The sequence below is a fragment of the Python bivittatus genome, unplaced genomic scaffold (assembly GCF_059951505.1).
Source record: "Python bivittatus isolate LINGU-HERP-01145 unplaced genomic scaffold, Pbiv_v1 ctg000070_np1212, whole genome shotgun sequence".
Classification (NCBI taxonomy): domain Eukaryota; kingdom Metazoa; phylum Chordata; class Lepidosauria; order Squamata; family Pythonidae; genus Python; species Python bivittatus.
The window spans coordinates 33,094,961-33,122,950 of record NW_028277034.1 but is presented as its reverse complement, the minus strand read 5'-3'; the positions used below and the strand labels follow the sequence as shown (position 1 = coordinate 33,122,950).

General features: G+C 35.2%; 1 protein-coding gene and 1 long non-coding RNA gene across 3 annotated transcripts in view; one reads left to right on the top strand and one right to left on the bottom strand.

Annotated features, from left to right (window-relative positions):
- The window catches only part of MYOZ2 (myozenin 2), a 30,467-nt gene extending 3,339 nt beyond the window's left edge, over window positions 1–27,128 (top strand). Inside the window, exons 3-6 of one of the 2 annotated variants that reach the window (XM_007433929.4) lie at window positions 1–170; window positions 5,078–5,207; window positions 10,802–10,985; window positions 26,894–27,128. In XM_007433929.4, the coding sequence (XP_007433991.1) occupies window positions 1–170; window positions 5,078–5,207; window positions 10,802–10,985; window positions 26,894–27,128 (719 nt within the window). Of the gene's footprint in view, window positions 171–5,077; window positions 5,208–10,801; window positions 10,986–12,351; window positions 12,516–26,893 lie in introns of those variants that run through there. The other variant, XM_088132901.1, reaches the window with a different exon arrangement.
- Window positions 19–22,486, bottom strand: LOC103065905 (uncharacterized). The gene is made up of 2 exons (XR_003085343.2): window positions 13,829–22,486; window positions 19–6,457 (listed from the first exon to the last, which is right to left on the bottom strand). It is a non-coding gene; the product is annotated as an uncharacterized LOC103065905 (long non-coding RNA).
- Window positions 27,129–27,990: the final 862 nt, after the last annotated feature.

The window sequence follows — 27,990 nt, the reverse complement described above, 5'->3', positions numbered from 1 at the left end:
AATCCCCTCAAATGGATCTTGGAAAAAAGGTTAGCATCCCCAGAGATATCATGCTGGAAGAACTGTCACTACTCAGTAATCGAGGAGCAAGGCTATTCAAAATGCGGCAAAGGAGATCTGACAAATATACATATGAAAATCTTCATTTTTTATCTAGCAAACCAAGAAATGTGAGTACTTTATTTTTTGGTTGTAATGCAGCATGAGAGACCTAGGGAAAGTCATGAGTTCCCAAACTCAGTAAAGCTGATCAATTATGTACTTAATTTGCAAGCTGCCCAAATACTACTGAGTACCTGGTAAATTTCCAGATTTGATTTGATTTAGCTCTGAGGGTCAAAATGTAGATATGCTTTGGCTTAAAGATATCACTTACTTTGAAAGGATTGCCTATAGTTTTAGGACAATTTAATTCTAAATAGTGGTCAGCGGCAAAAAAGAGTGTTCCAACCGCAGAGAAAGAAAGCACTTTGGATGTGATTGGGAATGGGAGATAGAAGTAGCACCTGCTAAGGATTCACCATCACCAGACCTGGGGTTGGGACTGGGGAGAGAACAAGAGTACAGTTACTTGCCAAGTAAACATCTAGTTTGGCCCTTTGATCCCACAGTGAGTCCTTGGAACCCTGTAGATGAATCACAAAAATGCTAGCACGTCTTTCTGTATGCATTTGTGCTCATATATCAGGGAAGATCAGCATGGCTGATCTTTCTGTCTGAAGAAAAAAAATACCATTTTTCCCCTGTTACAAAATATTATTCTTTGCATACTTAGAAATTCAATCCCACTAAGCAGAAGCAAACACTGAAGCAAAATAACCACAAATGAGAAACAGATGCACTTTGTTTTCATAATAAACTGTAGATAGGCATATATCTCTGAACTTCTTTTCAAGCCTGTTCTAGGACCCAATTCTGTATTTTCCTGGGATAATCCCTAGAATCTAGCGTTTCCTTTTTTAATAGTAAATTTATTAAAAATTACAATTACAAAGATAAAAACTAATACAAACTAAAAAGAGTAAAAGAATAAAAAGGAAAAATAGAAAGTGCAGAAAAGAAGGAAAAAACAGATACATAGAAAAGGAAGGAAAAATAAGAATATAGTAAAGAAAATATATAAAGAAGTGACTTCCCCCTTCATCACAACAAGTATAAACGATTTCAGTAACTTAGCACCTTCTCTTAGAATACAACAAATGATCTCTTCTTCCCATATCCCATCTCTTATCTATAAACACATCCTTAAAACATTGTCATTTCATCCTGATCAGCAAAAGTCCATTAAGGGTTACCAGAGATAACAACAGATCTATGTTAACCTTGATCAAAGAAACCAACTTTATATTCCTTTCTTTTACTTTTAACAATCTTGATCTTTAGTCCCTTCAAATAATATCCTAAAACTTGATTTCTTTTCATGTTTTCTTTGTCCTTTCGCACAAAATTCTTCAAAGTTTTAACAAGTCTCTTTTGTAAATCCAGTATAGGAAAATTATCCAGGACACTCTCTTAGTTTGTTATTTGCACATCCCTTTTAATTATTAAGATATCAGCCGCTTTCTTTTATATGTCCAGTGTAGCAGCTTTTCCATATCATTCTTGTAGCCTGTTATTTTTAAATTCACTTTCAGATCAGTCTGTCTTGTCTGATAAAACTTGTTCCTCTTCTATAACATCTTTTAAACACAATCTGTCTATAGAGGCAGACACTCTTAATATTAACTTCTGGGTCCATTGTTCAAAAATATCCTTCAGTGTGTCCAATGTTAAAATATTTTGCTCCATTCTGTATTAGTAAGTAAAATTTAAGTGTTTTTCTAATAGTAATCATTAGTTACTTCTTTTCCCTCTAGTGTCCAACCTTCAAAGTCTCATCTTATTATGTTTTTTTTTAAGGAGAATTCAAAACAAAAGTATTTTCTCATGGGAAGGATCCTTATAATTAATTCCAAAATCTTATTTCAAATCCATCTAGACCCTTAGCCCATTTTTAACTTTCCAAAATCAAAGTTATAATTATCCTTTTGCTGTTCATTCCAAAAGAAAAAAAAAGAAAAAGCAGTTAACGAGCAATTTCTGAAAGTGATTAAAAAAGGAAGTATGTGAACCCAGTGTCCTTTTTAAAGGTGTCAACATGGTTTGAGCAAGATGGCTATTCCCTCATCTCCCAGAGCTCTAAACCTGCTGGAAATTGCTGTCTTGCGAGGAGCAACTTCCTGGAGCATTTGTGGGCAATCTCAAGTTCTTTCTTTTTCCAGAGAGTAATTACGAAGAGATGGTCTACACCGGCTCTTCATTCCTCTACGGCTGACCCAGAATAGAGATTTACCTGCTATTTTAAACTAAAGTTATTCATATTGAGATAAACAAAGGAATCAGAACAGAATCTAGAATTCCATTTCCTAAATCTATCAAGTGTATTACTGAGATCAATGGCATCAAATTGGCTTTGAACCATATTAAAGAATAATCTGGGTGATGCTGGAGTCAGGCAGCATATTATTATTAATAATAATTAGACAGCATACTGGACTCTCATGTTAATAAAATCCAATCAGTAAAGAAAGTTTCTGACATCTATAAAACATATCATATGCATATAGCAGAATTCTATAATCCCTTTGCAATCTCTTTAATATTTTCAGAATGTCAGAAGCAAGAAATTCTAAAACTAAATTCAAAATAAAGGGGGCATCTTTGATGTATGCCACGACACAACTTAAAAGAAAAAAGAAACTATTAAAGGTCATACACAATCAAGGGACTGACTAGAACATATATTTCCAAAATTCAGAACTCAGATGACAATTTAAGGGAAAAACAAAACAAAACAAAACTGTAGCCCTGACCATCTAAAATCATCTGACCTTGGTACAGAAGGAATCAAGAGAATGGGGGAACAGGGGATCATTCTGCAGTTGATTTCAATTATCTCCTGAGTTTAATGATGCTTATTCCAAAGTAATGACACATATGATTGCAATAATGCTAATCCTAATACAGTGGTGGTTGTGTGGTTGCCGCTGCTGAGTGTGTGTGCTTTGTATATACACACTTTCCCAGTGAGCTGCTGAACTTCAACATCTGCAATCATACCACTGAAGAAGCAAGATTAAATCTTTCACTGAAAGTTGAAAAGCATTATCAGATTTATGAGGAACGATCATCTCTCATAAATGACAAAAAATCAAATTATTCAGGACCTTCATACATTCTACATTTTCCTTACTTTTTAAAAATCTGATACCCATATCATAATAATTTGTCCTAGACTAGTAATTCCAAAGAATGACATAGTGGAACCTGCTTCAGCCTTTTTCTAGAGGATTCTTGTTTTCAAACTCTCTGTTGTTTCATGTTTCAATTTTTCCTTTATCCATGGAAAATTGTACTTTAACAGAGCCTGTACTTAACAATCTTTTCATTTCAATGTCATAGCTAAAATTAGCTTCTGACGTTTTAGAGAGCTCTAATTCTATGTTAACAAAACAGTGATTAAGGCTTGGGATGCACTGTTGGAACTAATGAGCCAGTAGAACGGGTGGATAATCCCAGCCTGTCTTTAATCTTCATGCAGTAGCCAGAACTAAGGTTATTATTATGATTGCCAATTGAGATAATGTTGGGAAAATTCTTTATGGATAAGATATAGAAATTCAGCAAGCAAAATCAATAGAAGTTTAAGTGTACTGATTTTTAAAACCAGATGTAAATCTCCAAATGCATTGGAAGTATAATTCCTGAAGGCTATGCTGGCTGGGAATACTGGAAACCCAACACATCTGCCCAGCAGCACACTGGGAAAGCTGTTTTAATACTTATGGAAGAGAGGAAAATTCAGCTGCTTTGTGTTTGTAGGGAAACAGACATTTTTAACACTCAGATTCTAATCTGAAAGCCAGCCTCCATCTTGGTTCCTAAAGACAACACAGTGACATTACCCCCACTTTGTTTCAATCATTCACAAATACTTTTTGTTTTCTATAAGGCTCTTTGGAAGATAACTAACAAACTTTTTTCAGTTCCCATAACTGTTAGGCACTTCCTTGCTTAGACCTTCTCATAAATGTGATGTGTGAGATGTCAAAATGAAATTTCCCAGTATCTTTTTCTTGTGCCAGAAGCAAACTTTGGGGACTAATTTTAGATCAGGACCTAAAAATATGAAAGTGGGGCAGTACATGTATGTTTTTGCTTTTATAGGAAGAGTTAACTTCAGGAGATCGATTTAGATCAGGTCCGTGGTGTATAGAAAACAGAGCTCCCATTCCCAAATAACCTGGCTGCAAATTAAATCAGACCACTTATCTGATTTAAATCAGACAGCTTTTAGCAGAATAGTATTTTAAGAATCTATGTATCCTTTGCATTATACTTAGTCTAGCCTTCAACTGTTAGAAAATTAAAATTCCCTTCGGTATATAACAGCTAAAGACTTCTGATCAGACTAGCGTGAATTGTCTAGAATCCAAATACCATGCTGAAACCACTGTGTGGTTCTCCCACTTCTAGTAGTGATCTTGATCTCCAGGAACTCCTTCTCTCTTCCCAAAACCAACTCCTGGTAGTTCCGAGTTATGGGTAGCAGCAGTCAGATTTCTCAGCTCTTTCTTGGGTAACTTCAAAATCAAGGGCACTGCAGCAACCTTGTGGTTTTTCTCTCTCTACAAAGAAGCTACTAAAATAAAGGCTATTGATTAGGCTTTTATGATATTTTATAACAAACTTGTTTGCTTAGAGCAGTAGAACCCTATTATTCTCAGCATGCCAGATAGTTTCCATTGTAGTTTTGAAAGCCAATTAAATCCCTGTGGCATCCCCCCACCCCACCCCCAGCATCCCTTAAGCAAGAATAGTAATTATCCAGTTTATCCAGATGCTATGCAGCTTATGAGTATTTGATACCCAGGTACCAGAGAAAAAAGGCAAAAATGGCCAGAAAGCAATTAAACTGAGCAGCTATGCTGTCTTTTTCCCAGTTAGGGAAAGCTGAATAGCCAGGACACACTAAGGCACCTTTCTTAATTAATATTTTCAGTTAATAGATGTGATTTTTATTTCTATTCAACTGTAGCGTAATGAGATCATACAGTTTGTCCAGTTGGATGCTCATGGCATGGAACCTAGCCATCTAAATGCACCAATGACACCTCCTAATACACCTGATCCAAGGGGTCCACCCAACCCTGAAACTATTGCCCCAGGTAAGCCATTGCACAGCTTTTGTACTAAACAACTTTAAAAAACAGCAAAGAATTGATAAAGTCCTTAAGGTAACATAGAACTAATCTTAAGTACCATTCCAAAAAGATGATGAAACATCTCTGTTCACATCAAAATAATGTAGATGAATCACGGTAGCTACTGTGAGGAGAGTGGAACTTTCATATCCAATGTTTAAGGATTATTCCACAGTTGAGATAAATAAAGCTCCCAGATTTTGTTTATAGGGGTAGTCCCACTAGCCTTTTCAGTAGTGTAATAACCAATACAGCCATATAATAGACAGAATTGCTAACCTAAAATGTAACTGTGTAGAAACACTCCAGATAGGGCATTTTACAGGGGAAATATTGTAAGTAAAACATTTGCACTGGCATTTAAACAAGCAAGTACAGTGCTAGAAACTCTGGGAAGAATTATAATTCAGCATGGAATACAAATCTTACATTTAACTTCCAGTGAATAAGATCAGGTAGTAAGTTATACTAATTACTATTAGTAAGTTGAAGTTTCTAACTCAATAAAAGACAGCTTCATATTGATTGGGTATGTCGAAACAAAGAAAAAGAGAATTTTACAGAATTATGTAAGTTTCTTGGCATTAGATGGGGAAGAGGAGGCAAGTTTTGTTGTCATTACTTTAGTACAATGAACTTATAGCCAGGCATATGTATTGTGATTCATACATTGCAACACTCATAAAGAAATCAGAACTGTAGAAATCCAGTATTGTTAGAATACATTACCCACTGAATATGCTGCCAGATCCTCAGGTTGAAGATGAGCAAGCGTGAAACTGATCCAAACCTGGATAGAAATCATCATAAATGTACTAACTGAACATACGAGGAAATGTATTTCCAAAAATATACATACAGATGAAACGGGTTGTATTCCCAAAAGGAAGCTAATGGACATTAGATTCCCAATAAATGCATTAGAATATATTAACAACAAGAAAAAGAAGGCAGTTGTAGTAATTTTTTGGATGCAGAAAAAGCCTTTGACAATTTGGAGTGGACTTTCTTGTTAGAGGTCCTCAGCAAAATGAATCCAGGAGAAGAATTTAAATCTTTGGTGGAGAACATATATCAATGGTAAACAACAAAGATTACAGCAGATGCAATACTCTCTTCAAGTTTGTTAATAAGTAAAGAAACGAGGCAAGGGTGTCTGCTCTCCACTTTACTACAGTATTTGTAATTGCTTTAGAAGTCTTGGCAGATAAGATCTGAAAAGACAAACAAATAACTGGGATCAAAATTCAAGGATAGGAATATAAAATGAAATGCTATGCAGATGATGTCATACTAACAATTATGCAACCACAAGCTCTATAAGGCAGTTGATGAAAACAAAGAAAGACTTGGCTGATTCTCTGGATACAAAATTAATGAAAAGAAAACAAAGATAATAACAAGTATCTAACTTTTGAAGAGGAAGTTTTTGTAAAAAAAAAAAAAAATAGACTAGCTATGAGATAACAAAAGATCCTGTGAAATATTTAGGATTTTACTTGATAGGATGTAACAAAGACATGTTTCAAAACAATTATAATAAATTATAAAAAGAAAACAAGACCTTGAGATATGGAAAACTGAAAATTTTCTTGGCTGGGACGTATTATGACAACAAAAATGAATGCACGCCTAAAATGAACTTTCTATTTCAAAAGCACCAATTCCAATCTCAAACAAAAGCTTGCAGGACTGGCAAAGCACCATCAACAGATTCATATGGACTGGGAAAAAACTGAGAGTAACATTCAAAATTTTGCAAGACTTAAAAGAAATAGGTGGACTTGCATTTCTAAACTTTAAATTATATTATCAAGTAAGCTGTCTCATGGATAACAGTACAGAGACAATCTCCAAATGGCAGAATATAAATTATAGGAGATGGCTTGGCCAAAGGTATTAACCGTACAAAGAAACAAAAGAAGAAGAGAATTTGAAGGGATATATTAACATTAACATATAAGCATTAGCAGAGAAAGTTTGTTAAACATTTGGAATCTTCTAAAAATAGGGATAAATCTGGCAATTTCACCATTAGCATCATTGTCAAGTGCTTTTTTACTTCAAGGATAACTACAGTAATAAATATTTAATTACATATGCTACATCTAGATTCAGAAAACAGACTAAAGGCTTAGCAAGAATTGCTTAATGAAGAAAGAAATTTACCATAGTTAATGTATTTACAAATAACTAGAAGATAAAAAGGGACTTAAAGAAAGAAGGATGAACCTTGAGAAAGACAACAGAATTTGAAATGCAAGATCACACAGTCAAGATCATCTACTGGGAGGCATTTACAATTTGTTATTGAAACATAATACAGAGCTGGAACAAATTAAAAATTTCATGATAAGATAGATGTAAGATTTCAAAGAAGTAATTACAGTGGAATAATAAGAAGAGCTATAGAAAAAAATCAGTAAAATGGTTTACAGGTGGTATTTATTGTAGCATTTTATCATGTCATGCAAAAAACAAAAACAAAAAAACCAACCTCAAAAGTATTGGAAGGAAATGCATCGCAATATTCAGAAAATCTTAAAAATATATATATATTTTATTTTTAAGCATAAATGAAAAGTATGTATGATATAAGCTGACAATGGTAAAAAATAAACCTGGAACAACATTGGAAAAATGAAACTCTGCCGATGATACAGGATTGGTAGCCCAAAAGTGGTGAATGTGCAGCAGTGGCATATCTGACGGTATATATACATAACAGAAATACAGTATAACAACATTTAAGCAGGACTGGCTGCCTTATATATGATACAAAATACAGTAAGGCAGATTTAGATATTTGAAATACAGCTTCTAGGAAAGAGTCAAGAGACTAATTAAAAACAGCAGATGAAGTGACTTAACAAGATATAAGCAAAATTTTCCAATGTTTAATATTACATATTAAAGGCATAGCATAAATACTTAAATAGTAGTTAGTGGTTGGGGAAAAATAGTAGAAGGGAAGGGGAAAATATGCCACCAAATTCTCCTTTACAATATTTTTAATCTGTTATAGTTTGTATTCTGCCTTTTGTATTTTAATTCTTCACTCTTTTGGACTTTTTAAGTTTATGCAATATAATTTAAAAAAGAAATCAATGGAAATGCAGGATGTCAGTATAACAAAAGAGTAATTTGGCATTTCTATAGCACATAATGTTGATAATACTTATAACCATGCAGTTCTTACCAATAGGCATTGCTTATTTAAATTCATCTGGTAGATTTGTGACATGCTCTATGTCAGATTTAAATCCAAGATTCTAACTCCCCAGTTCATAATATAACTTTTTATACCTTATGCTACCTCAGCTCCTACCAGATAAAACGGAATGATAGCTCCGGAATTTCCAACCACTAGGAATACTGGCTAATAATTTTGGGAGATATGTTCCCAAAAATTTTAGATTTACAGAATACTTAGGACTTTATGTTTGCTTCTGAGGCTTCTAAAGCAAACATGACTTTGTTTTTTAAACATGTTTCTCAGTATTTTGTTGTGTAAGTCTTTCCCACATCTCTGATTCATAAATCTAGAATTAAATTATGCAAAACAAGCAGTGGATGCTCATTTGTTAACCCATAGAGTGAGCCTCACACTTACTGTATGCATTCATCTACTATGAAGTCTTCGCAGTAGCAATGGTTATTCTGTGTGGATAGGACACAATAATACTTTTGAATACAATATTATGCATATTATAAAGACAATACCTCCAAAACAGCAATGTGATTTCAGGAAAGAGTTCTGACTCTTCCCTTGTATATTTATTGTGGATTGTCTGGAAGGATTTAATTCAGATGGATATTTATTTTAAGCATGTTTGGATTAGAACTTGGTATTATGACACTTTATGCAACTTCCTTGCGTTGATAAATGTCAGACATTGTTATATTCAATTTTTTTAAAAAAAATTTAAGGTCACAGAGTCTTCTTTCATGAATAAGCAAGCTATATAAATCTATCATTTTGTTGTTCTTGCTGCTGTTACTGATAGAATCTAACATTTTCTAGACGGGCGCAACGTCAATTATATCATGTTTAGCTGGAATACACAGGTTTTGAGTCAAATAAAAATATTTGAAGGAAACCTTCATATGGGAGTTACTGAGAGGACAATTTGGTTTTCTGGCTGCAAGAACACTTTCTGCTGTTGTATAAACCCCTTGCTGTAAAAAGACTTGTTTTATTTATTTGGAGGCATCAGGATACAAAGAAGCTTTCTCTTACCTTGTTGAAAACATGAGCTGTCTAATTTGTAAGAAATAATTTATAAATTGATCATAGCCTTTTTCCTCTTATGAGTGCCACATAATGGATTTGACTCAACCTTTAAAAAGGAGATTTAATTAAAGCTGGAATTGTCATCACAATTTCCTGAAACTGAGCACTACTGAACACAGCATGACTTACTGCTGAATAAATATTGATAGTGTATGTATATGCTTTAAAGCATGGGACCAAGTGTATTCTCATGTCTGTTACAACTTATTGTTCTTAAATGGTAAAATTCCCATTAAATAGCCAGCATGCACTTGCTTTAAATAAATGGAAGCTACATAATACATGTTGCCTTGAATCATTGAAGCAAACCAGTTCAAGAGTGTCTTCTTGACCAAAAAAAAAAAAAAGAGTTGTGCCACTCCAAGATGAATCAATCCAGTCAGCTGTTTCATTCCACTTAGCCATCCTAATCCAACACTTGGAAGCACATTTTTGATCCATGGTATTGCTTCACTGAAGCAAAGTGCCCCCAAATATCTCTTCAGCCCTAGTTTTTACTATTGTGCACCAAATTTGTCTATCCTCATGGTTTTACTCTTCACACATATTTTATTAAAATAATCATCTAACAATGGTTTTCCTGATCTTCATTGCTTCAGGTGGATTATCTTTTATTAAATTTGCTTGTCACTTTATTATTTTTAAAATCCTGTCATTTCTTAACTACTTTAAAAATCATGGGGGAGAAGGTGACAGTGATGTTGCAAAGGCAGCTAATTAGTGCATGCCTGGCTTCTGCTGGAAATTAGCCAAGCTGGTTTCTCCTGATCTGGATTCTTCTGGGTAGGTTTGACTGACCTTGATCGCTCAAATTACATATGTCCATCCATATCTATATTACTGTAGATGTTTAGATCGTTTTATATTTTTATATTATAGGAAGGGCATGGCTAAATCTTGGCGGGGGGAGGTTCATGTATACAAATTTTGAATCTGACATCCTAATGTTAGTCTTTTCCCATCCATCCTTTCCAAATATGCTTTTTTTTCATAATACCGTCAACATGAAAATTCTGGTAAAACCAAGAATTTTGGTGTTGCTGTTTCCAGAGCAAACCCACTGTTATTCAATAGGAATACTTCAGAAGTACAGAACACAGAATATGACTTAAAACTACAAATTTTTTAATAATCATTAAAAGGTAATTATAATGTTTTATCTGATTCACAGGAGATGTAGTAAGAATGATTTGTCTAAATATATTGGAAGACTGCTATCATCAAATTCAAATGTGTCTCTATCCTCCTAACCCTAACCCTAAAGGTTACTCTGGACCTTTGAAGACAATTCCTCCTGAGAAGTTCAATACTACATCTGTGCCAAAATACTATCAATCACCTTGGATTGAAGCCATCCGTAATGACCCTGAGCTGCTGGAAGCTTTGTATCCTAAATTGTTTAAGCCAGAAGCAATACCAGAACTACCTAACTTTAAGAGCTTTAACAGGTAATTTTAAACAATCATCAGATTTTATCAAAAGTGGAAAAGAATAACATAAAGAAGATTATTGTGGGTTTTAAGACATGAATATAAGAAAATTTACAAAAGGATTGCAATTGTCTGTGTTCCTTTAGATAGATTCATCAGAAACTTTGAGCCATATGAACAGTGGTTTCTAGTGAACCTAAGAAGAGCCCTGCTGGATCACTAGGGGCTGTTCCATGCCATACCATGGCCAAGCAACTGCTTGTAGGGACCTGACAAGCATGGCTAGGAGGGCAACAGAGATGGGAAAAAAGGAATTTAACTCAACCACCCAGAGTCATTGGGAATTGGGCAGCATATAAATTTACTTACTTCTAATTCACATTTGAATGCAAACTGATCTAATTTTGTGTTTTCAACCCAGCACATGAACTGAAACTTAGTTTCCATTCAAAACTTTATTTCAAAGCTTGCAATATAGTTAACTGTATTTTTTAAAAAAAACATAAAGTACAGAAATGCTTCTCAAGTATTCATGAAAATAATTATAAAAGATATTAAGGAATTATTGCAAAAACTATTAATATAAGGTAAGATTGCGCCTGAAATATGTGTATTTGGAGAAATAGGCATCAAAGTACCGTATTTTTCTGACTATAAGACGATACTTTTTTCTAAAATCCTTACCCTAAAAATTGAAGGGCATCTTATTCAAGGAAGTCAGCCAAGGAGAGAACCGCGCGGTTGCAAAACTGCCCATACTTTGTGTCTGCAAACAGGCTTCCTCCTATTGCTAGCCTCCAATCACGAGTGAAATAGCTTGTCTCCCAAACAGACTTCCTCCAATCACAAGCCTTATGTAACTGATGTCAGCTGATGCTGAACAAACCAATTAGAGGAAGTCTGTTTGCAGAGACAAGCTATCGGCAGTTTCACTCATGATTGAATGTAATCAGTTTTGCAAAAGAGCCTGGAAATAGAGCTGCAGAGAGACGGTTTGGACCTCCTCCCACAGAGTGTATCAGGTAAATGTTAACTAATTACTAAATAAAAATGTGTTCTGCACTATCTTTAAAATATTGATTTCTTAATTTTGGGTTGGAAAAGTGGGGGTAGTCTTGTACATGGGGGCGTCTTATTGACGGAAAAATATGGTATATATAAGTTTCAATACAAGGAGAAATTGAGAGAACTCGAAACTGACATATATAGTACACCCTTTTTTAGGTATATAGGGAATCCTCACTAACTGACCACCTGTTCAAAGTTACAATAGTGCTGAAAAAGGAGGTTTGCAACCAATCCTCAAAGTTGCAGCTGTCGCAGCATCCCCACAGTCATATGATCATGATTCAGGCATTTGGCAACTGGTGTCCATTTACGACAGTTGCAGCATCCCACAGTCATGTGATCACCATTTGCGACCTTCACAACTGGCTTCCAACAAACAAGATCAATGGGGAAACTGGCAGGAAGTTGCAAGTCATGGTCACGTGACATCGCCCTTAACAACTGCAGGTGATTTGCTTCATGATGACAGCTGGAACTAATGTAAGTTGGCGTGGTCACGTGATGTTTCACTTTATTACCATGTTGCTTAGCGACAGAGTTGCTGGTCCCAACTGTGGTTGGTAAATGAGGATTACCTGTAATGCCTTATATACATATCTCAAGTGCCAAATGCTAGGGAGCAACAATGGAAAAGAGAAATAGACTTCTTCCACTATTTCTCCCTAGAAGTTATTATTTATGATGCTGCCTGTGATTTATGAGGTAGTTTACTGCTGTCAAGACTACTAACTAGTAAATGACCTCATCTTGCAGGATTTTTTTCAGTTTTTTAAAGCTGTCTAAATTGGTGATCTTCATCACATCTGATGTCAGTTAATTCTATACTTAAATTATTTCCTATTTATTGTGTAAAAAAATATTTCCTTTACAAACAACCCCAGGAAGAAACACAACATTTCAGTCTTGCCCATATGACATGATCCCCTTTTGACTTTATATCACTACCATGATTCCCACCGCAGCCTTCACCATCCACATGTTAATCTCCACACATTTCGTTTCAATGAATGATCCAAATTCTAATCATATCCCCATTTTCTGTACTTGGGTAATTTTATATACTTCTATCACATCATTGCTTATCCAATTCGCCTATGAACCAAATCCTTCAATTGCTGTAGTAATGAACTGCTGCTCATAACTATTTTGGTCACATCCTTTTTTCATATTTTCCCATTCTGTAGTGGGAATGTTTCTCCATGATATGAACAGAAATGTACACAGTGTTATAACTGAAGCCTCACTATATATTTATATAAAGGTATTCCTATATTCCACAGTTGGCCCTAACATAGGCTAAACATACCCTTTGCTTTTTTTAAAAAAAAAAAATCACCCCCCATCATTTTAATGGAATAGTTAATCCATTGATGGTGAACCTATGACACATGTGTCAAAGGTGACACGCTATGATGTTCTGGGTGAGTGTTCACCTATATCTGACAACAACTGTTCTCCCTGTTTGAGTTACCAAAGAAACTGAGTTTGTTTTACTCATATTTCATTTTTGTAATTATTTGATGTTTCTTTATATAATACATAGCACCACACATGATTGGACTGTATTTTTAAAAACTAAATGAAAATGTAAACAATTGTTTCTCTTTTGTTTGGGGAGGGAGGTGACATGCCAGCAGAATCAAGTTAAGACATTTTCCGAATTTTTGACACACCGAGCCCAAAAGATTCACCATCACTGGGTTAATCTGTTGGAATAGGAAGTGTTGAGACTCAGGTTCTAGTCCACCCTCGGCCATGGAAACTCCCTGGCTAGCTTTGAGCCAGTCACTCACCTCAAAATACTGCACAGGACTGATTTTGTGGGAAAATATAAGGGGAAGGCATGCATTGTACACCATCTTGAGCTCCTGGAGGGAAAAAATAATGCAGAGTTGTTGGTGCTCTCTGATGATGTTACCCAGTTAGGTAATAAAATGTACATTTCAAACAAACAACCAAGCTCAGAGAGCACTCAGATTCCCATAGTTCAACCCTTAGCTACAGATATTCTCTTCTATTTAAAAAATGAACTTCTCACAAACAAAACAAACAGCCCCTGGAAGAAACACAAAATCTGTCTTGCCCATGTGTATGACATGATCCCCTTCTGACTTTACATCACTACTGTGATTCCCATTGCTGCCTTCACCCATCCATATGTTAAATATTTGCTCAACCACCAAATGATTGCCCAGGCTCTTCCTTAATGTATATAGGTCACTATTTCCTCTCTCCCATTAGTTTTATAGATGTATAGGTTCCATATTAAGCCATTTTCAAGCTTAGGGATTGGTATCTGCAAAGGCCTGTAACATAATTAATTCCACACATTTTCATATGAACTGAAGATTCAGGATGTTGCAATCAGTCCTATTTAGCAGGAGACTGAACTTTGTGTGCTCTTTTGTAATTCTTTTAAGCAGATGATTAGGATTTTTAAACAATCAAAACAGATAAATGCATACAAAATAAAATGAAAGTATCATATAAAAGGAACACATATACTATGTTAAAGAGATTGACCAAGAAAAATACTATTCACCAGTGAAATTCTAATCTGTAGCTTTTAGCAGACGTTCTAAACATGTTGACATTGACTGGAAATATTTTGGGAGTGTTTTTTATGAAATATCCAGGTTGTGGCTCATGCTTATTCATACTCAATACAGTAATCTCATTTATTGAGACACTGTGTCTGTCTGTTTTTTAATAGCTTGTAGTTAATGCCAAGTGACTAATACATCACACACACAAATGCACACACATTTGTGCACAAAACTAACAAAAGGTAGCAGTTCACTGCTACAGAAAACAGGAAACAGATACTACATGCTTCTAGCAGCTGGTCAAGACCAGCGTTTCTGCTCTGCAAAATAAGGCAAAGCAAATATCTCTTAAGAAAACTAACCAACAATTGCAGTTGACTACTAAAGGCCTGATAATACATCATACTAGGGTTCGTGCATCACACTAGGATGTAGTTTGCTTAATAATGGTTTTCTTAATAAACCTCTTGCCTGGACTCATACAACATACTAAATCTTGTTTTAAAAGCACAGTGGCTAGGCTCATTCAACATATTAAACCTGAACTAAAAAACCCAATTATAGTCCAGGGTGCTGTATGTATGAATCTAGCTAGCATGGACACATTAAACATCTGTACTATCAATAGGGAATCTCTTACTGTTCCTTCAGTTGCCACCAGAAGCCATATATATATATATATATATATATATATATATTTATATATATATATATATAGTTTTAAGAACAATAAGAACTACAACACACTAGAACCAAAAAAGTGAAAAAGAAAGAACAGAAAAAACTAAAAGTGCAATAAGAAAAGAAAATAGAAGAAAATAGGAAAAAAAGAGCAGGGTATAAAGAAAGACATAAAGACGTAAAGAAGTGGCTTCCGATATTTTTCACAGCAGTTATAAGTACAATTATATTTTAACCCCTCTCTCTAAAGTTACATCATGACTCTCTTCTTTCTATAATCTATCCTGTCTAATCATCAAAACCATAAATCACAAATTCATTTTTTTTCATTTTTATGCAAAAAGTCCATAAGGGGTTTCCAGTCACCAATAAATGTAGATATTGTCCTTTCTCTAATCAAAGAAATCAGTTTGTCCAGCTCAGCAAGATTTGTCAGTTTTACCAACCATTCCTCCATAGTGAGTAGGGCCAAATCTTTCCAACTTTGTACAGATAATAATCTTACTGCAGTAATCATATACTGAAATAATCTCCCATGACTCTTTTCTAACTGTGTATCCATCAATTTTAAAAGGAAAAGTTCTGGCTTCAATTGAATATTAATCTTCAAAATCCTCTGTATCAATGCATGTACTTGAATCTAAAATTTTTAAACTTTTTTATATGTACACAAGTATGGCAGAATGTCCCTTCATATTGTTCACATTTCTAACTTACATTTGAAGTGCCTTTATACATTCTAGGTAATTTATCTGGCATCATGTACCAATGATATATCATTTTATAAAAATTCTCTTTAAGATCATAATATAATGTAAATTTCAACCCTTTTAGCCCTATATTTTCCCATTGCTCCATCTGTATGTTATAACCAAAATTCTTAGCCCACTTTATCATACATTCTTTAACCTGTTCTTCCTCTGTCTCAAATTTCGACAAAAGTTTGTACACTTTAGCAATTAAATGTTCATCATCAGTGCACAAATTCTGTCTTACTTTGCTTCATACCATAAGTCTTTTTGTCCATTTTGAATCTTTCTGATAACTGTAAGTGAGAAAGCCATTGACAATTATATCTTTCTGCTATTAGTTGCTCTCTTGATTTAATCTTATATTTCCCTTCATGATTTTCCAATAATTCCTGCTTTGTCAACCCGGTACATCTTTGCCTGCTGTTTCCCTTCTGTGGAATGCTTCTTGAGCTGAGATCCCCAATGGTATTTTCGGGCACAACCTGGGTTTATATTTATTCCATATCCTTACTATGGCACAACTAATAACATGATTTTAAAAATCCACATTCATTTTAACTTTATTGTACCGTAAGTATCCATGCCATCCAAACCTTAGGTCATGGATTTCTAACTCTAAAAGTCTCTTGTTTCTCAGCAACATCCATTCTTTCATCCAGACCAAACAACAAGCTGCAAAATACAACTACAAATCTGGTAAATCCAGTCCACCAGAAGTTATAAGGAGCCTCTTCTAGGTTAACCAGAATTGGCAGGATAGTCTGAGCAGATGTTCATACTGTACCTATTAGGTTTGGGCATGATCCTCCTCTCAAGGACTTGCCCATCTTCGGAAAATGCAAAATGAAATTGACTGATGTAATTTCATGATTATTATACATCATAAATTAAAAAAATCAAAGATTGTATTCAAATATTTAAAACATACAATTTCATGTGGAGAATCTTAGGTTCACACACTTCAGCTCTGTTTTTTTCTCACAAAACTAGAAAGGCAAGGAAGAAAATAAGATGACATAATTGATTGTTGTTGTGTCATTCTCTTAAGAACAAACCATTGTTTTACTACATCCATGCAGTCATAAATCTTCTTACATTTACAACTATGAGCATAATCCAGCTAATGGTAGGAACGTCAATATCCTATAGGCCCTAATAAAAATAACTAGGAATGAAAAGTACTTTTGGGAGGCTGTGTGCAAGATGGTATCTTAATTAAATTACAATAGTATGATGCGTTTTTGCTTTTAAATCATAGAAACAGAGGAAATAAAGAACCCAATCATGGCCTTCTGCTGGGATGGGTAGGTGCTAGTGAGTCATGAGTCATCACACATTTGATATCATCATGGCTCACTAGAACCCAATTCAGAACTTAAAGTTAACTTGGTGGGAAAAAAATACACAGTTCAGAAAACTCTGTATATGAGGTCATTGCAGGAACATCAAGGAAATGTAACTCTGAATTTAATACTGCAGTTGCATGCTTATTGCTATCAAGGAAACATGAAGGTTGACTCTCCTCCATGCTCCTCATTCAGATTTGGAAATTATCTAAACCCACAAAGCTTGGTGTTTTCTAATTCATTTTTGTTTGCAACTGTAACAGAACAAGCTCAGAAAAAAAGACTGAATACAGCTGCAACATCCGCTCAGTTATCAGGCATAACCACATTGGAATATTTTTATGTCTAGCTGTGACAATTCAAAAGGAGCTGGAATAGATTCAGAAGGCAGCTAAAAGGGTTTAAGGGGCATAAAAGAAAAGTGCTGTTTGTTTTTATTTCATTACATTATTTTTTTAATGTATGAGTCATTTGCTGCCAGAATAAGTCTCACAGCACATTACTAATAACAGTAAAATTCATTAAACTGACATACTACCCTGTAATTTTTTTAAAAAAATGTAGTGAAACAGTAGTTGATAAACAATATCTGCCATCTTAGATTTAGTCCAATCAGCAGCAGCAGCAAATTAAACTAAACTAAGTAATAAAAAAGACTGCAAACATTTTCCTACCATAATCCTGATGGTGGCCATGAAATCAGCAGCTACCCTGACAGGATACTGAATATACTGGATACTGAAATCATAGTGGGAGTCCTACGTACCAAATCCAAGACCATCTCCATTGCTTCTAATAATAAGGCAGCTAAGCACTGGGGTGAGTCCTAGTCCAAAGGATCCCTAATCTGTCCCAAATGAGTCACACAAGATGCCAACACTGAAGACTGGTACTGAAACAGGCAAGAAGCCTGAAATTCCTGTAGAGAGTCTCCTGCTCTCCCAAGTGACTTTCTTTTCCAAACTGCCTTTAACATTGTGTTTCCACCACCCCCTTTTTTTTTTTTCCTTCTTGACTCACTGAATTCTTTGATTTGGGGAGCGAGACTCTTCTGGTAAGAAAAAGATAGAGACCAGAAAAGCCTCTACCCACCCAGGATTTGGGAAAAAAATGGGGGGGGGGAATGGGGGGGAACAAAGCCAGCATTTATTTATATTTTATTTTATTTTTATTTTAACAAATCTGTATGGCCACTCTTCTTAAAACAACTCTGGGCAGCTCACAATAAAATTATAAAAACATAAAAACATATAAAAAGCTAAAAATACCTAAACATCCTTCCAGTTACTGTGTTGTCTGATCCTAGTGATACATTTTACCTTTACTAGTTATGACCCATAACATTTCTAAAACATACTGTATGACTCAACTTCCCAAAAGACAATGTAAGGGATACAGTATTTGGAACGACTAATACCTTCTGCAGAAAGCCACTCCCCAAGTCTTTAAGACAGTTGTGTTAATTGATCTCAGACTTTCTGTGTAGTTTGGGTATATGTGTAGTACTCTACTGTACCTTGGATTTTTTGCTAGATCTCAACAAAGCTGCTAGAGACCTTTAATTTTTAAATTAAGTCCACAGGTTAAAATTAAGTTCCGAAGACAGATCTCTTCATCCCATATCCCATCCCTTATCTATAAGCAAATCCATAAGACATCAACTTTTCAATCCTGGTCTCAGCAAAAAGCCCGTAAAGGGTTACCAGAATTTCATAAAAACATGTTTATTTTCATCTTGATCAAATAAACCAACTTTATATTCCTTCCTTTTACTTCTGAAAATCTTAATCTTTAATTCATTCAAATATTATCATGGGATTTGATCTCTTTTCAATTCTTCTTTGTCCCGTCGCGAACAAGGCTTTAAGAAACCTCTTTTGTAAATCCAATGAAAAGACATTATCCAAGTCATTCTCTTGGTTTATCATTTGCATTTCCCCTTTAATTTTGAAAATTTCAGCCAGCTTCTTTTGCATATCCCGTAAAGAGTCCTTATCTGGGTCATTCTCTTGGCCTGTTATTTGTATTTCCGCTTTGAATAACGTCTCTGTTTTGTAATCCACACTTTTTAAAAATCCAATATTTCTGATTCCATTATTTCTGCATCAAGCAAGATTTGTTTCACATCTGTCATTCCTTCTTTAACATCCTTTAAACATAGTCTATCTATAGAAGCAGACGTTACTGATATTGTTGATATTTCTGCCCCCATTCTTTGAAGATCTCCTTTAATATTTCAAATGTTATATTGTTTTGTGTCATTTTGTAAATCCCAATCCTAATCAAAACCAAAGACTTTTTTTTCTTTTTGCCTGGAATCTTTAGTCCCCTCTAGTGTCCAATTTAAATCATAAGGTCTCTAATCTCTGTTATGACTTACAGTAGACAAAATAATACTGGTTCCCATGAAAAGCTATTTATTTTATATAGCTAGTTCCAAAATCTTAAGTAAAAGTTTCAATATTCTGAATTTGTCTGGATCCTTAATTCATTTATAACTTTGTTTCAAGATCTTATTTAACTTTTTGCCATTTATCTCAAATTCTTTAAGATCTTAAATTTATAGTTAATTTTTATTTCGTTGAGACTCACCAGGAGATTTTTCAAAGATGTTGTTTCAAAGATCTCCAATAGCTTTAAGATGGTTACATAAGCAATTTCTGAAAGTGATTAGAAGTCAGGCTAGTGAACGTAGTGTCTTTTAAAAGGCTCTGCAATGATTGTGAGCTTGATGATTAATCCTTATATCTCCCGTCACTCAAACCTGCAGGAGACCCGCTGTCCTGCAGTCTCCTCATAAGGAGCAGCCATACAGAGCACATGTGGCATCTCCTGTCCTCTCGTCTTTTGCCACAGTTGTCATCTCTGCTCTCCACAGAGATGTCTTTAGCTCACCATGCTTCCACCAGAAGTCCCAGGAAAGATCCGTATATGTTGATGGGATCAGTCTATTGCCTTTTCTTAACTGGTTTGTTGGATAGAAAATCCAGTAAGGGTGCATGAAAGTATCAGGGGCATCCATAGGGGTGTCAAAAAAGTCAAGCTGGCAACTGCAATCACACAATTGAAATTTCAGCTCTTTTTTCTGTCCGTCATGACCTTCATCTTGACTCTTCTGATCTCCTCCCCAAAACATGATCCCAGATGAATCCAGCAAATGCTATCAAAAAGAATGAACAAACAAATGTGGCTCTGCAAATTATGGGTTTTCATTGAATATATGACTAAATGAAGATCATTTAGTCAAGAAATCTAGTTGAATTGAATTAAATGCCATGTAAATAGCATTCACACTGTAATTTGTAAATAAAAATCTTGACAACTTGAAAAACAGACATTTTTCTTCATGGAAAAGAATCATTTTAGTAACATTGTCCTTCCTTGAAAACTAATGCTTAATGTCCTTAGAAAGCAAGGGAAATATATCACAATAGGAGACCTCTGAGCTTTCTTTGACCAGTTTCGGACTGTAATTGTAAAATATCAGCTGCATGGTTTTTCACCTTTTAGAGATAGGAAAATAAATGAAAACTGTAAAATAAGCTTAATTTATTCAGGAAAAGGAAAAAAGGAAAGGAAAAACAACCCCAAATAAGGCTACAATGTGTTTTCATCGACTTTGCATCTTCAGTCTGACTACTGCACTCTCTCGCTTCCCCTTAAAAGGTAACTGTGTGCTCCTGGCCGTGGAAATGTCCTAGGATTTCATAATTCATCTGAGTCATCTTAGAAGAATATCATGATACACCTATGTAATTAAGATATCTCAGAACTAACCTATTTATTTAGGTGGTGATGATGAAATTAACTGCAAAACTATTTTCTCCGCCCTGTTTTTCCCCAGTGTTAAGCCATTTTTTTCCCTAGTTAAGGAAATATCCAAAATAGAACCCTAACTTAGTAGTAAAGCACTGCAGAATACCTAGATGTAACAATAAACTGGATTGACTGGTTATGCTTCCTACCTTGTTAAAGAAGCCAAATTCCCTTCCTGAAATGGATTGTTTTCAAAGCAGTAAAGGAATCCAGCCCATCTGGATATAGTTCTGTATTACTAATCTACATTTAGCAAGCCTAATCCTGTAACACATGAAGCATCTCTTGTTGACTGCCAGTACCACATTTGAACAATTATTAAATGACTGACAGTACAATAATTCCCTAACAGCCCAAAAATGTTAGCCAAAATCCCAGCTATTCAGCATCCATTTAAGCAGGGCAAGCTGCCTTTAGGGGCTGATGGGCACCTCTGGCATTCTGAGAACATACTACAGGCTCCCATAAAATGGCTACAATACTGTATTCATGAAACACTTTCTTTAAAAGGTAGCTTGTCCTTTAAGTTGAACTTGACACCTGGTGACTTCATGAACATGCCCATATAGCCTTGTCAATAGCAGTAAGAGATATGCCACTGCTTTCTTCTAGTATATCCATCTAGGCCTGATGCTGCTTAATTTCCAAATCCAGATGAGGTTCACCAGGTACTGCCTCTTTTTCTAAATGGAAAACTGAGTATGTTCTTCTGCTGTTCCTTTTAAACTCTCATTGCCCCAGGATGCTCTCTACCAGCTCAGCTCAGCTTGTTTGTTTTTCTGGGGAGGTGACATTTCTAAACAAAGCTCTGGACTGCAGCCATGGCCATTTATACATCCTAAGACTCCTATGGCGCCTCTGTGGGGTCTAGAGACATTCTTGGAAGTAAAGATAATAGTACAGGCTATCATGTTGCTTTGCAGCATGGCAATTTCACCACTATTTAATTTTAAACAATTAAAATATTGTATCTTTAGTTACTGTACCTTTTACCTTAAATACTTTCTATTAAGAGGATCTATGGGTACATATAGGTACCCAAAGCATTAGACTGGCTTTCTCCTTGAAAATTCTAGGACAACAAACTAAAGTAGATATAGAAAGTGTTTAAAAGGAATGAATATATATTTAATATGTAAACAAAGTAGTTTTCTTGCATGCAATTTCTTAATGAGAACAAGAGAACAAAAAAATAATAGGCCTTTATTCAGAAGATTATTTAATCCCACTTTCCCTGTACTTTAATGATTGAAGCACAATTCTTATTCCCCAAATATCTCTTCCTTCCAACAGAGTCATTTTTCCCATTGGCTATATCTGCATTTCCTGTTAAACCATGGTTTGTATAATGGTGATCACTGTTTCATACGAGGATCCCACTTATTCTTAAAGTGGCATGGGGGAGGCAATCCAAGAAGTGGGTAAGGCTTAAGAAAGAACAGGGCCAAAACTAAATTTATTTTAATTTAAATATTAATTAACATTAATTAAGTCATTGTAGCATATTTTCTATTTTTTTCCTTTCTTCCAAATTAAAAATTATGGTTTCTGATTTTAATTAACCACAATCTCTACATAATTCAGATCTGGAAATTATGGTGGGTTTCACATGGAAACAAACTTCAAAATCCATGATTTCAAGTGGTTTCTTTGATACTGGCCCACAGTTACTGTTTACCACAGCTGATTGTGCCAACCTGGCATAAGTTATCTTTAGCTAAGACTAAAAGATTTGTCAAATGCACAGAAGGAACAGAAGGGCAAACATCAGCTCAAGTTGCATTGGGGGTTGTTTCTATTCATTCACAGCTTATGCTAAACCATTTAGCATCATTTGCAAATAAAAAGTTTAGATCAGGGTTCCTCAACCTCAGTAACTTTAAGATGCTGGCTAGGGAATTCTGGGAGTTGAAGTCCATCCATCTTAAAGTTGCTGAGGTTGAGGAACCCTGGTTTAGATAGTCAATGTGCTTTCCAAATCAATTATGTACTGTAAGTGGGGAGAGAAGGTGGGGATATGTAAGCCTGCAATTAAAGTACATGTTGCCTCTGGGTTGTCAATATCATTAATATTTATAGTGGGGTCCTACTTACCCTAGACAGCATTGCCGACTTTCTTTAAATAACATAACCATTTTTCTGATGGATCCAGCTATTCTGAAGCTGATCTGGTAGTTTTTCAGAGACACTTGCTTCTGGAAAACTGCCAGACCACTCCTAGAACAACAAAATCAGCATGGTCTGGAAGAACGAAATGTTCCAGAATTACTCAGAATCGTCCAGCTCTAAAATGAATCTTTTTGCACATATGTACTGATTACCAATCCCTGAATACATTAATCCTCTGAACAGATAGTCCATCACTATCACAAGCCACAAAACTAGTAAAAAAATCAAGGCCTAGGATATGTTTATGCTGCATAAAATACCTGTACTTCCTTGAACTCAGTTAAGGAGATATTATTGTCATTGGGATTTGATTATACACAGTGAGTCAGACCTCAAATTACATGTTTAGGTTACATGAAATATAGAGCATTACAACTCCTTGACATCATCTGTATGTCACTTCAAGGCATTTACTCTTGTCCTATTGAACCATGTATTCGTTAATTACTCCTTTCTTTGGCTGATCTAGCATTCAAATATGTATTATTAATATATTCAATAATATTACTTTAATATATTAAAATACAATGTACTGACTTTTCATAAATCTGCCAAATCCATTTATTATATCAGAGATTGGAGATTTTGTTCATACTCAAATTATTGGGAGCCAGACAGCTCATATAGGTAGTCCTTGACCTACGACCATTCGTTCAGAGACTGTTCAAAGTTACAATGGCACTGAACGAATGGTGATTATGACTGGTTGTTAGAGTTCTGGTCGTCCCAGCACCCCTGCAGTCATGTGATTGCTATCTTGGTGCTTGGCAACCGGTTCATACTTAAGAGTGATTGCAGCACCCCATGATCACACGTCACCAATTGCTTTTTTTTAATAGTAATTTTATTAAAGATTATAATTACAACAGTAAAAACTAATATAAACTAAAAAAGTAGAATAAAAAGAAAGAAGGTGCAGAAAAGAAAGAAAAAATAGAAAGAAATAGAAAAGAAAGAAAAATAAGAATATAGTAAAGAAAAAGAAAATAAATATATAAATGATCACCATTTGCAACCTTCCCTGCTGGCTTCCCTAGAAAGTCAATGGGGAAACTAGCAGGGAAGGTCGCAAATGACTGGGGTAAGTGTCCCCCACCCATACACCCTTCCCCAGTCCCTCTACGCTCGCACTGTGCCAGCCAATTGCGCACTCCCATGCACCCTCCCTGACCTTCCCTCACACCTGTGCACCCTCCCCAACCTGCACCATGCCTCTCACACCCTTGCACACCCTCCCTGACCCGCGCCTCTTATATACCCCCTCACACCCTTACGCATCCTTCCTGATCCACACTTCTAGTGTACCCCACACACCCTTGCATACCCTCCCTGATGCACGCCTCTCACGTACACCCTCACACCCTTCCCAAGCCAGGGCTTTTGCGCACTCTTCCCGATCCATGCCACACCTCTCGTGCACCTCCATGCACCCTCCCCAACCCACCAGCAGCCACTTACCTGCCTGCCAGCCTGGGACTTGCAACTTCCTGACAGCTTCCTCATTGACTGTGGTTGTGGGAATGTGGCAGGAAGTTGCCTCACCTAACTGTGGGATTCAGTTAATTATGGCAACCAGGACTGCAAGGACTGCCGTCACTAAGCAATGCAGTTGCACTTTACGACCGCATTGCTTAGTGACAGAAATTCTGGTCCCAATTGCCGTCATAAGTTGAGGGCTACCTGTATGTCTATTTGCAGCAATGTCATTGACAAACTATGACTATTCTTTTATAGTAATTTTATTAAAGATTATAATTACAACAGTAAAAACTAATACAAACTAAAAAAACATGCAAAAAAGGAAGAAAAAATAGAAATAGAAATAGAAATGAAAAGTAAGAATATAGTAAAGAAAAAGAAAAGAAATATATAAAGTAATAACTTCCTGGCTTCATCACAAGTATAAACAATTTTAGTAACCTATCACCTCTTCTTAAAATATAACAGATGACCTCTTTTTCCCATATCCCATCTCTTATCTATAAACAAATCCACAATGCATCACCATAGTAGAAGGGTTCTAAAGTACTCTCTCCTATACACACGACATCCTGTACAGTGTATGGTGAATTTCAGTTAAATGCTTTATTGAAGCCAACTTAAATTATACATGTTTTTCTATAACTTTAGGTACCCTTTTGATTTCTGTTCAATTAACTATATGACTTAAGGAATGGAAAAGCAAACCCCAACCTAACATTTTATTTCCTGAAGTGATTTACAGCAGGATTTCAGTATCATTAGTTTTCATGAAAGATCACAATTGCTTTACCAAACCAATTGTATGTTAGGAATTATAATAATTTATCACAAATAATTGTTATGAAACCAGTCACCTCTCCCATACATATCTGTTAATGTACAGTTTGTGTGGTTTGTTATAGAAATTTTTAATGGATTATCCAGGCAACGTCACCATCCTTTAGTCAACAATTTTACTTCCATTCTGTTTCTCTTCTAACCCCTAGCCACTTTAACAAGGAAAACCTATTTAGACAGAATGCCTTGAAATGGAAATATAATAGCTTAATGTGTGGATATTTCATAGCATGTTGTTCTCACAGATTTGAATTAAGAAGGTTTGATGTCAGACATAGTTTTCATCCTTGTTCCTCTTACATCTCCCCCATGTATGCAAGTGCACTGTACACTAATGCAAGGATGTTTATTATATTTGTGCACTGGAATGACAAGCTACCAAATATCATTTTGTAATCGGCTCCATCATGCCTCACTGTTACCAACAAACAAGCTTCATGTGATCTACCAGCAAAAACAAACATTTTGATTTTTAAAAATTCTGCATGACAGCCTCATTTTAAATAAAGTGATAGCAAAGCTTCTAGCAGGTAACAACAAATAATTGCTTGTAGGAAAAATTCTTACTCTCCCACAATTATCTTACTGGTTCTTGGTATAAAAAGCTAGCTCACGATGATGATGATGATGATGATGATGATGATGATGATGATGATGATGATGATAATTTAATAAGAGCTTCCTTTATTGGTCAAAAACCTTGGAACAACAGTATTCTGATATTCATGTAGGTAGACAATGTTACAAAATAAATGAATATGGATATAGAAGGCAAGAAGGCAGCAACCAGTATTAACTATAGAATTTGGCTGTTAAAAAATTAAAGCTATATGTACAGAATCCAGAATACATGGTCCCCATTATCACAGGAGCTGAAGTTGGCAATCAGGAAGTCTGTACAGTGTGTCTCAGATATGATGAGCTTCTTTGTTATATGGTGGATGGGATGTTACAGTTTCACAAACTACAAAAAATGAAAAAAAATCACAAAGTAGATTATTTCTGTCTAGATACAGTAAGAGAGACTAAGCCTGCATACTAAGGTTGCAGTTCTATACCACTTACCTAGTACAGGTAGATGTATTTCAAACTGCACTGAAGTCATTCTAAATAGGATGACAAAGGTTTTACAACACAAGGAAAATATTTTGAAAATACTTATTTCAGCTGTAAATTGTAAGGAAGAATAAGCATTTGTCTTATTTGTGTTTTGTCCCCATCATTTACAGAGTTGCCACTCCTTTTGGTGGTTTTGAAAGAGCATCAAAACTTATCAAGTACAAAGTCCCAGATTTTAATTTTCTGCTGCTAAATGATCCACGATTTATGCTCCTTGCCAATCCACTTTCCACCAGGAGGTCATTCAACAGGACTCCTAAAGGTTGGACCAGTGATAATATTCCCATAACGATAACTATACAGGCTACAGAAGTCAATGGTGTTCCAGAAACAGATGATTTGTGAAAAGTACATCACACATCAGATTCAGCCTGGTAGTGTTTTATTCTTTTAATATGCTCTACATCTGTTCCAACATCCAATTTTATGTTGAAATGCAATATGATCTGATGATGTAGTTGTATTCTGGGAGTAACTAATATTGTTATTCAGATCTAATACCAATAAAACAATGTGGCTAATATGTTTAAAAAAAACCCCTACATTTGACTCATTCATCCTTTACATTTTACATATTAAATATAGTCTGGATTGAGTTCACACTGGTCAATTTTTATATTAAGAGGTGAGATGATGATCAAAATTACAATATCCTGGTTACCTATCAATCCTGGTTTGATTAGACTTGCATACAGAAATATAGCAGCAAAAGTTTAGGCACTCTTAGTTAAACTATACATTTCAATGAACCCATAATTGACCCAACCTGGTGTACATGGTTGTACCTGGTGTACCTGGGTGTACATGGTATACAATTAAACATGACACCATTTTGTGAATCTGAATGCATGCTTACTATTTATGTGCAGATGTGAACTGACCAAAGTAAGGAGACAGTGTCTATACTTTTATATGTAAGTATACTACCAGGAACCTGAAAAAAATCCTCTCTGGAAACAATAAAATGTTTGCATGTTGTATTTTCTAGGACAGCATAAGGAATGTGCAATTTAACATAAGCTTTATTAAACTGATGTTAAGTAGTTCTGATAATGTTATGCATCTAATTTCAGTTCTGAAAGTGTACATAAGGCACAATGTCATGTATTTTTTAAAACGAAATGCTTTCAAGTGTTACGGTCACATGTTGCATAACTACCTATGAATCTATGCATAGAACTTTATTTGCAGTTGTCCAAGGTGAGGA